At 51.8% G+C, this 11,972-nt stretch overlaps 1 protein-coding gene across 1 annotated transcript; it reads left to right on the forward strand.

Annotated features, from left to right (window-relative positions):
• Positions 1 to 2,149: 2,149 nt before the first annotated feature.
• On the forward strand, positions 2,150 to 3,683 carry LOC121878802 (vegetative cell wall protein gp1-like; the record flags this gene model as incomplete). The annotated part of the gene is made up of 1 exon (XM_042385224.1): positions 2,150 to 3,683. A coding segment is annotated over one exon (1,534 nt), but the record flags the coding sequence as incomplete, so codon positions are not given.
• Positions 3,684 to 11,972: the final 8,289 nt, after the last annotated feature.

Consider the following 11,972-nt stretch of genomic DNA (forward strand, 5'->3'; position numbering starts at 1 on the left):
GCTTCCCAACCGCCCATCTACCCGCCCTCTATCCACCACCCCCCTTGGATACCCGCCCACGTTACAGTACACCCCCATGCTGCCTCACCACCTCCCATCCCTTCTCCTCTCCTTCCACAATGCCTGCCTACAGAGCATAACAAGATGGGTACCTGGAGCCACTACCCCACAACCACTACCCCCACAACTACCCCACAACCACTACCCCACAACACCCCACACCACCCTACAACCATACCACCCCACAAACCACTAAGCCACAACTACCCCACAACCACACCCTACAACTACCCTGCAAACCACTACCACACAAAACCACAGCCCAAAACCACTCGCCTACAACCACTCCTCCCACAACCACTCACCCCACAACCACCCCACAAACACAACCCCACAAACACAACCCCACAACCACTACCCCACAACAACCACCCCACAACCATCACCCCTCTCAACCACTATCCACAACCACTCACCACAACCACCACCCCAACCACCACCCCTCAACCACACTACCTCAACCACTACCCCTCAACAACTCCTACAAACTACCACCTCAACCACTACCCCAACCACTACCCCAAAACAACCATCCACAAATACCTCAAATCCACTACCTCCCCTCAACCACTACCCTGCACAACCACACTACCCCCAACCACTTCACCCCAACCACTACTCCCTCAACCAGTACCCTCAAATTACCACCCTCAACCACTACCCCACAACCACTACCCTCAAACCACTACCCCCCACAACCACTACCCTACAACCACTACACTGCCAACAACTACTCCCCACAACCAATACCCCACAACCACACTACCCCACAAACTACTCACCACAACTCCACCCCAACCACTCCCAGAACCACTACCCTAACCACTACTCCCACAACTACTACCATTCAACCACTACCCTCAACCACACCTGAACCACAGTACTCCCACAACCACTACCCCACCACTACCCACACAACCACTACCCTCAACCACCCGCCTCCTCCCAACCACTCACCCCACAACCACTCACCCTCAACCACTACCCCACAACCACTACCCCACAACCACTACCTCCCACAACCACCACCCCAACCACTACCCCCACAACAACCACCCCACAACCACTACCCCACAACCACCACCCCACAACCAATACCCTAATAACCACTACCCCAACCAGTACTCCCCAACCACTACCCCACAACCACTACCCTCAACCACACTACCCTCAACCACTACCCCTCAACCACTCACCCTCAACCACTACCCTCAACCAGTACCCTCAACAGAATACCCCTCAACCACTACCCTCAACCACTACCCCACAACCATACCACCTCAACCAGTGTACCCTCAACCACTACCCCACAACCACTACCTCAACCACTACCCTCAACCACCACCCTCAAACTACCACCCCCAACCAGTACCTCATCCACTACCCCCACAACCACTACCCTCAACCACTACCCTCAACCACTACTCTACAAACCACTACACCTCAACCACTACCCTCAACCACTACCCTCAACCACATACCACCCTCAACCGCACCCCTCAACCACTACCCCAGAACCACTACCCTCAACCACTCACCTCAACCACTCCCCTACAACCACTACCCCTCAACCACTCCCCCCAGAACCACTACCCCAGAACCACTACCCCAGAACCACTGCCCCACAACCCCCCTGCCCCTCAGCCCTGCCCCTCCGGCCACTGCCCCTCAACCTGCCCCAGAACCACTGCCCCACAGCCACTGCCCCTCAGCCACTGCCCACAACCACTGCCCTCAGCACACCCACCCAACCACTGCCCCTGACCACTGCCCCTCAGCCACTGCCCTCGACCACTACCCCTGACCACTACCAGCCACTGCCCTCAGCCACTACCCCCCACTACCCTCAGCCACTACCCCTCAACCACTGCCCCTCCAGCCACTACCCTCAACCACTGCCCCCAACCACTGCCCCTCAGCCACTGCCCCCACTGCCCCTCAGCTTTGCCCCTCAGCCACTGCCCCTCAGCCACTACCCCTCAGCCACTACCCCTCAGCCACTGCCCTCCAGCCACTGCCTCAGCCTGCCCCTCAGCCACTGCCCCTCAGCCACTGCCTGACCACTGACCTCGGCCACTGCCCACAACAGCTCCCCTCGCCCTGCCCAGCCACTGCCCCTCCAGCCACTGCCCCTCAGCCTGCCCCTCAGCCACTGCCCCTCAGCCACTGCCCACAAGCCACTGCACCTCAGCCACTGCCCAACCACTGCCCCTCAGCCACTGCCTGACCACTGCCTGACCACACCACTTACAACAGCTCCCCCTCAGCCACTGCCCCACAACCACTCCCCCTCAGCCACTACACCTGAACCACTACCCCTGGCCACACGCAACCACTGCCCCACAACCACTGCCCCTGGCCACACCCCACAGCCACTGCCCACCCACTGCCACAACCACTCCCCTCAGCCACTACCCCTGACCACCCCTGCCCTCAACCACTACTCCTCAGCTCCCCTCAGCCACTACCCCTCAGCCACTACCCCACAACAACTCACCCTCAGCCACTACCCCACAGCCACTGCCCCTGACCACTGCCCTCGGCCACTGCCCCACCAACCAGCTCCCCTCAGCCACTCCCCTCAGCCACTGCCCACAACCACTGCCCTCGACCACTGCCCCCAGCCACCCTCCCAGCCACTGCCCCTGACCACTGCCCCTCAGCCACTGCCACTCAGCCACTGCCCCAACCCTGCCCCACAACCACTGCCCCTGACCACTGCCCCTCCAACCACTGCCCTCAGCCACTGCCCCTCCAGCCACTGCCCCAAACCACTGCCTCCTGACCACCTGCCTGACCACTGCCCCTCAGCCACTTCCTCCCAGCCACTACCCCTGACCACTGCCCCCACTGCCCACTGCCCCAAGAGCCACTGCCCAAACTGCCCCTCAGCCACTGCCCTCCAGCCCTCTGACCTGCCCTCAGCCACTGCCCCTCCGGCCCCACTGCCCTCAGCCACTGCCCCTCAGCCACTGCCCTCAGCCACTGCCCTCAGCCACTGCCCTACCACTGGCCTCAGCCACTGCCCACAACCACTCCCCTCAGCCACTGCCCCAGCCACTACCCTCGGCCACTACCCCTCAACCACTGCCCCTCCCAAGCCACTGCCCTCCACCACTACCCCTCAGCCACTACACCCCTCGGCCTGCCTGACCACTGCCCCTGACCACTGCCCCTCAGCCTTCCCAGCCACTGCCCTACCCCCACTGCCTGCTCCCCTCCCAGCCACTGCCCCAGCACTGCCCTCAGCCACTGCACCTAAACCACTGCCTACCTGCCTCAGCCACTGCACAACCCACTGCCCTGACCACTGCCCCGCAGCCACTGCCCCCACTGCTACCTCCCCTCAGCCACTGCCACACCACTGCCCCTCAACCACTACCCCACAGCAACTCACTCCCCCTCAGCCACTGCCCCTCAGCCACTACCCCACCGCTCACCTCATAAGCCACTGCCCCAGCCCACTGCCCCTGACCACTGCCCCTCAGCCACTGCCCACAACCACTCCTCCCACAGCCCACAGCTACCCTACCACTGCCCCTCAGCCACTGCCCCCCGACCACTGCCCTCCCACCTGCCCACAACCACTGCCCCTCGACCACTACCCTCAGCCACCTTCCTGACCACTGCCCACAGCCACTGCCTGACCACTTTCACCCTCAGCCACTCCTCAGCCCTCTCCCTCAGCCCACTGCCCACAAACCACTGCCTCCTGACCACTGCCCCAACCACTGCCCCTCAACCACACCCTCAACCCGCACTGCCCCCCCACAACCACTGCCACTGCCCTCAGCCACTACCCCAAAACCACTACCTCACAGCCCTGACCCCTCAACCACTACCCCTCAACCACTACCCCTCAGCCACCCCCAAAACCACTACCCCTGACCACTGCCCCTGACCACTACCCCACAACCACTGCCCCACTGCCCTCAGCCACTGCCCCCACAGCCACTGCCCCCAACCACTGCCCCTCAACCCACTGCCCTCAGCCTGCCACCCCTCCAGCCACTACCCCTCAACCACTACCCCTGACACTACCCCCTGACCACTGCCCCTGACCACTACCCCAACTAGATCTGACTCGTGGCTTGCCGTAAGCAACCCACACCTGCCTCCCCAGGCCTACCCATCTGGGCACCCCATGCTCATCCCCAGAGCACCACACCTCTGGGCCTTGCACTCCACACTCTCTGGAGCACTTGCTCTAGGCACTTACACTCATCACAGCACCCCACATCTCTGGGCACCCCACATCTCTGAAACCCCGCCTTGCTCACCCCAGAGCACACTCTCATCTCAGGCCTCATATCTGACACTTCACTCTAGAGCACCCACACTCTACAAACTCCACCTCTGAAACACCCCACACTCTCCCCCAAACACTCTCCACTCATACTGAGCACGCACCACTCCCCAGAGCACACACACACCATACAGACACCCCACACTGTCTGGAAACCCCACATATCTGCCACACCACATTCTCCCAAACACCCCCACACTCTCCCAAACACCCCACTCTCCAAACACACTCTTCCCAAACACCCCACTCTCCCCAAACACCCACTCCCCAAACACCCACACTCTCAAACACCCCTTATGGTTTTAATGTGAATATTTCAGTAATTTATAGTTAGTATATGATTCCTGATGTCCGTATTTTCCAATCAGTTTTATTATGAAGACTATAAATTATTTTTACCCTTAAATTTTCTTTCAATTAAAAATCCCTAAATCCTTCATATTTATTAACGTTAATTTAATATATATCTGATAATCTATATAATTATATAATTAGTATCCAAATAATTAACGTTTTCTCAGCAAAAATAAATCACAATAAGTTTAGGTGTGTATAATTATTTGATTTAGGTACAGATTATATATATTCCCGTATGATTAGTTAATGCATAATTAATCTTGTCTGGTCATGACAATAATATCTGTTGGACTCTCTCTGTAGAATCTGTATAAAAAGACTGTCTTAGTCAGTTTTGGGTGAGGGTAGTGTGAAGTGTGGTGATCTATGACGTCACGGCCAATAACACTAGAGGCTGTGTGTGTGTGTGTGTGTGTGTGTGTGTGTGTGTGTGAAGGTAGTGTGTGTGGTAACCAGAGTGGGGCTTCTGTAAATAAACAAAGTCCGCTGATCTGTGACGTCACGGCCAGCATACTGGAGGCTGTGTGTGTGTGTGTCACGTTTAATATAAGTACACTCAAATACGTATGTAGACATATATATACTCACAAAAGTTCACACACACACACACACACACACATACAAAGTATTTCCGGCAGGCCAGCCCACCACCTCCTCCTCTCCTGGCTTACACGAGTCAACCTTTATATTGAACCTCACATATACCTGAATCCTCCCCCCTCCTACAGGTCTTCCCCTCCTACACGTCCTTCCCCTCCTACTGGTCCTTCCCCTCCCTACAGGTCCTCCCCCTCTACAGGTCCTCCCCCCCCCTACAGGTCCTTCCCCTCTTATAGGTCCTTCCCCCTCCCCTACAGGTCCTTCCCCTCCCTACAGGTCCTTCACTCCCTACAGGTCCTTCCCACCCCTTACAGGTCCTTCCCCCTCATCAGGTCCTCCTCCCTACAGGTCCTTCCCCCCCTACAGGTCCTTCCTCCCACAGGTCCTTCCCCTCTACAGGTCATTTAGGTCCCCAGGCCTTTCCGCCTACAAACATTCTGTATCGAGTTACCAGGTCACTCGAGGCGTCTTAACAGGACCTGAGAGAAGGTGATATAAACGACCATTATTGTTCATTCCAGCCATAACAGACGACCGAAGACTTCAATAAAAACCGGTATATTACAACTCTGTCTTACCGAGGTATGCTGACCCACTGAGCAAGTAATTGAAACGGACCCAGACAATGTTGGAGGTTTGAAAGAGCCAGGACTGGTGATGAAGGTGGAGCTCCAACACCTCCGTCAAGTACCAGTGTGAGAGGGTTAAAGAAAAAGTGGAGAGAGGAGGGAGAAGAGCCAAACCTCACACACGCTAATACCTGGTTAATGTGATGCGTGACCCGTGGCGGGCGTCGTCAACCAGCTAGCCAGTAGGAAGTCAGAACCCACGTAATGCCAGCAGCTGCACCGTTGATTGGTCAGTCTCGACAGGTAGGGTGGCTGGTGAAAAAGAGAGGGGGGAACGTGTTAAAGTTATGACGGGTGAGGCAGGCAGGTCTACGATAACCAAGAGATAACACGATAATAAGTTATGACGGGTGAGGCGGGCAGGTCTACGATAACCAAGAGATAACACGATAATAAGTTATGACGGGTGAGGCGGGCAGGTCTACGATAACCAAGAGATAACACGATAATAAAGGCTGTTATCACATTATCTCAATCCTCAACGAAAGAATAAATTAGTAAAGCGAGAAATTACCCTTAATAATCCTCACTAACAAGAAAAAATATAATTGGAAGGTGTATGAAGACTTGATAACATCCGAGAGGTTGATTAGCAACACGCGCAGGACGATAAGGCGGTTTACAGGTAAGATATACGTAATTACTCACCGCAGGTAAACAAACATTAATTGACTTATTTTACACAATAACACACACACACACACACAAGCGCGCGCGCGCAAGATGTCCTCAAGGGAACACTATATGGCCTCAAGACAGATGACGTGTTCTCACCCAGGCAGTAACACAAGATGAATCATTTCTTGACATAGAAATTTTTTGGTGCTGTCAAACGAAATTAATGTCCAAAATAACATGAAAATTACCTAACCTAACCAACCCTAATCTAACCTAACATAACCAACATAAATACTATTCTGACTTAGCACAACCTAACCTAACCTAACTCCACCTAATCTAACCTAACTAAACCAAAACATAACACCTATTCTGACTTAACACAACCTAACCTAACCAAACCTAACCTAACCTAACCTAACCTACCTTAATCTAACCAAATTAACCAAACATAACACCTATTCTGATTTAACACAACCTAACCTACCTTAATCTAACCTAACTTAACCAAACATAACACCTATTCTGACTAACACAACCTAACCTAACCTACCTTAATCTAACCTAACTTAACCAAACATAACACCTATTCTGACTTAACACAACCTAACCTAACCTACCTTAATCTAACCTAACTTAACCAAACATAACACCTATTCTGACTTAACACAACCTAACCTAACCTACCTTAACCTAACCTAACTTAATCTAACCTAACTTAACCAAACATAACACCTATTCTGACTTAACACAACCTAACCTAACCTACCTTAATCTAACCTAACCAACCAAACATAACACCTATTCTGATTTAACACAACCTAACTCCACCTTAATCTAACCTAACTTAACCAAACATAACACCTATTCTGACTTAACACAACCTAACCTAACCTACCTTAACCTAACCTAACTTAATCTAATAAAATCTAACGTAACTGAGGAAGGACCATGGAGAGAGAGGTGAACCCCCACGCCCCCTAGCCACCCTCCCTCTCACCCTATCCCACCTCCCTCTCCCCTATTCACCCTCCCCCCCCTATTCAACCCTCCCTCACCCTATTCACCCTCCCTCCACCCTATTCACCCTTCCTCACCCTATTCACCCTCCCTCTCCCTATTCACCCTCCCTCCCCTATTCACCTCCCCTCACCCTATTCACCCTCCCTCTCACCCTATTCACCCTCCCTCTCACCCTATTCACCTCTTCCTCACCCTATTCACCTCCCTCTCTATTCACCTCCCTCTCCCCTATTCACCTCCCTCACCCTATTCACCGTCCTCACCCTATCCACCCTCCCTCACCCTATTCACGCCCTCTGCCCTATTCACCCCTCCCTTCAACCCTATTCACCCTCCCTCCCCCATTCACCCTCCCTCACCCTATTCACCCTCCCTCATCCTATTCACCTCCTTTCACCCTATTCAACCCTCCCTTTCAACCCTATTCACCTCACTTATTCACCCTCCTCACCCTATTCACCTCCCTCACCCTATTCACGCCCTTCACCCTATTCACTCTCCCTCTCCCCTATTCACCTCCCACCCTATTCACACCTCCTCATCCTATACCTCCCTCATCCTCTATTCTCCCTCACCCATTCAACCCTCCCTTCACTCTATTCACCTCCCTCTCACCCTATTCACCCTCCCTCTCACCCTATTCACCTCCTCTCACCCATTCACCTCCCTCACCCCTATTCACCTCCCTCATCCTATTCACCCTCCCTCATCCTATTCAACCCTCCCTTTCACCCCATTCACCCCTCCCTCCCCATTCACCTCCCTCTCACCCTATTCACCCTCCTCTCACCCTATTCACCCTCCCTCTCACCCTATTCCACCTCCCTCATCCTATTCACCCTCCTTCACCATATTCACCCTCCTTCACTCCCTCTTACCCTATTCACCCCTCCCCTCACCTCCCTCCTCTATTCACCTCCTCACCTATTCACCCTCCTCCTCACCCTATTCACCCTTCCTCAACCCCTATTCACCTCCTCTCGCCGTATTCCTCCTCACACTTAATCCATCATCACACGCCAATATCCTCAACCTATACAGACGCTTCCTGTGTTCACGTATACCTCGATACCTGTGTAATTACTGGTACCTGTGTCTACCTGTGTAATTACTGGTACCTCTGTGTCTACCTGTGTAATTACTGGTACCTGTGTCTACCTGTGTAATTACTGGTACCTGTGCTACCTGTGTAATTACTAGTACCTGTGTCTACCCTGTAATTACTAGTACCTGTGTAATTACTGGTACCTGTGTCTCCTGTGTAATTACTAGTACCTGTGTCTACCTGTGTAATTACTGGTACGTCTACCTGTAATTACTGATCTAGTCTACCTGTGTAATTACGGTACCTGTGTAATACTAGTACCTGTGTCTACCTGTGTAATTACTGGTACCTGTGTCAACCTGTGTAATTACCTGTGTCTACCTGTGTAATTACTAGTACATCATCTACCTTGTGTAATTACTGGTACCTGTGTCTCAACGTAATTACTGCACCATGTCTACCTGTCATTACTGGCACCTGTGTCTACCTGTGTATTCTGGCACCTGTGTCTACCTGTGTAATTACTGGTACCTGTGTCTACCTGTATATTACTGGCACCTGTGAAATTACTAATTTATGTCTACCTGTGTAATCAAGTACCTGTGTCTACCTGTGTAATTACTAGTACCTGTGTCTACCTGTGTAATTACTGGTACCTGTGTCTACCTGTGTAATTACTGGTACCTGTGTCTACCTGTGTAATTACTGGTACCTGTGTCTACCTGTGTAATTACTGGTACCTGTGTCTACCTGTGTAATTACTAGTACCTGTGTCTACCTGTGTAATTACTGGTACCTGTGTCTACCTGTGTAATTACTAGTACCTGTATGTCTTCCGTGTAATTCCAGTACCTGTGTCTACCTGTGTATTACTAGTACTGTCCACCTGTGTAATTACTGGTACCTGTGTCTACCTGTGTAATTACTGGTACCTGTGTCTACCAGTGTAATTACTAGTACCTGTGTCCACCTGTGTATTACAGTACCTGTGTCTACTATGTAATTACTAGTACCTGTGTCTACCTGTGTAATTACTGGCACCTGTGTCTACCTGTGTAATTACTAGCACTGTGTAATACTAGTACCTGTGTCTACGTGTAATTACTAACCTGTTTCCCGTGTAATTACCAACCTGTGTCTACCTGTGTAATTACTAGTACCTGTGTAGACTTGGCTGAGTTACACACCTCTACCCCACCCCCACCACCACACCACCCTCACTCACCTTTCACCCCACCACACCACACCACCCCACCCACACCACACACACCCCACACACCACACACCCCACTGGCCCCACCACACTCATCTCCATAATTATCTGATAGCACACCCTAACATGGACCGGGACACGAAATCGTAGTCGCGGTCAGCCTGTTTGACACACGGAGCCTCTATCCTCCTAGCGATCTGGACCCTCAAACTTTATATGATGGGGGAGGGAGGAGGAGGAGGAAAGCAGGGTGTGGGAAGCAGGTGTAGAAAGTAGGGAGTATGCAGGTGGGGAAGGTGGGAGAAGAGGAGGTGAGGGAAAAAGGAGGAAGGAGGAGGAGGTGAAGCAAGGAAGGAGGTAGAGGAAAGAAATTGAAGAGACTAATGATAAAAATGTGTGTGTGTGTGTGTGTGTGTGTAGGTGTAGGTGTGTGTGTGTGTGTGTGTGTGTGTAGGTGTAGGTGTGGGTGTGTGTGTGTGTGTGTGTAGGTGTGTGTGTGTGTGTGTGTGTAGGTGTGGGTGTGTGTGTGTGTGTAGGTGTGGTGTGTGTGTGTGTAGGTGTGGGTGTGTGTGTGTGTGTGTGTGTGTGGGTGTGGTGTGGGTGTGTGTGTGTGTGTGTGTGGTGTGGTGTGTGTGTGTGTGTGTGTGTGCAGGTGTGTGTGTGTGTGTGTGTGTGTGTGTGTGTGTGTGTGTGTGTGTGTGGGTGTGTGTGTGTGTGTGTGTGTGTAGGTGTAGGTGTGTGTGTGTGTGTGTGGTGTGGTGTGGTGTGTGTGTGTGTGTGTGGGTGTGTGGGTGTGGGTGTGTGTGTGTGTGTGTGTGTGTGTGTGGGTGTGTGTGTGTGTGTGTGTGTGTGTGGGTGTGTGTGTGTGTGTGTGTGTGTGTGTGTGTGTGGGTGTGGTGTGTGTGTGTGTGTGTGTGTGGGTGTGTGGGTGTGTGGTGTGTGTGTGTGTGTGTGTGTGTGTGGCTGTAGGTGTGGGTGTGTGTGTGTGTGTGTGTGTGTAGGTGTAGGTGTGTGTGTGTGTGTGTGTGTGTGTGTGTGTGGTGTGTGTGTGTGTGTGTGTGTGTGTGTAGGTGTGTGTGGGTGTGTGTGGGTGTAGGTGTGTGTGTGTGTGTGTGTGTGTGTAGTGTGTGTGTGTGTGTGTGTGTGTGTGTGTGTGTGTGTGTGTGTGTGTGGAGTGTGTGTGTGTGTGTGTAGGTGATTGATTTTTGGTTTGCCGCTTGCAGCGGCTACTTTATTGTGCACCCCACACTCATCCTGTGAGCGGTAGCGCAAAAGGATTACAGAGTAGGGTTTACAAAGGGTCATAATAATTAACCCCGGTTGTCAGGATATTATGGCACCGAAAGTTACACAGTATTTCATTTACATTATTTGTTTAGTTCTATACATAAAGGGTAACTTATTCACAAATGCGTGAGAACAGGCGTGTGAGGCAGTATGTCTGGCCTCACACTTTGTTATTCACATTTACGTGGGAGGTATTCAAGCACATTGCGTATTTGGTTCTGTACATGAGAACTGATATAGTTACTGAGTGCAAAAAAGTGGATACAATCTTAATATGTCGGCTATCTTGCCATTAGAGATGAAGTGTTGTGCCATTTCACACACAGTGTGCTTGGACCTGTCCCTAAAAGGTTCTATCTTCACACAGTCGAGGACGTAGTGTTCAAGTGTGTGGCCATATGTATGGCCACACACTTTACATTTAGTTTTGTTTACATCTGCTTGAGGAACATACTGCCAGAGGTACTTATATCCTAACCTTAATCTAGCGGTTACAACATCTTGTAATCTAGTGATCTTGTTACTTGCTCCATATACATGTTTCACTTGATACATCTCATCATGGTAAACTATGGATCGACTAGTGCCTGTTTGCACTTGTCTACTTGCGTCAAACTCATCAATAGTTCTTTCCTAATTACAGTTTTAAGGGTTCTTTTTGACAGACCCAAATTGTATTCAACGGTGTCTTTGTTAGACGCGAGTTTGGCGAGGGCATCAACTCTGTCATGTTTTATGAGGCCTATGTGAGAGGGGATCCACAACAGTTTGACCCTGACACCCCGGTCAACAAGGCACGCATATTTGTGTCTGGCTTCAGAGACAAGATCGTGA

This window comes from Homarus americanus, unplaced genomic scaffold (assembly GCF_018991925.1).
Source record: "Homarus americanus isolate GMGI-L3 unplaced genomic scaffold, GMGI_Hamer_2.0 scaffold49139, whole genome shotgun sequence".
NCBI classification, from domain to species: Eukaryota; Metazoa; Arthropoda; class Malacostraca; order Decapoda; family Nephropidae; genus Homarus; species Homarus americanus.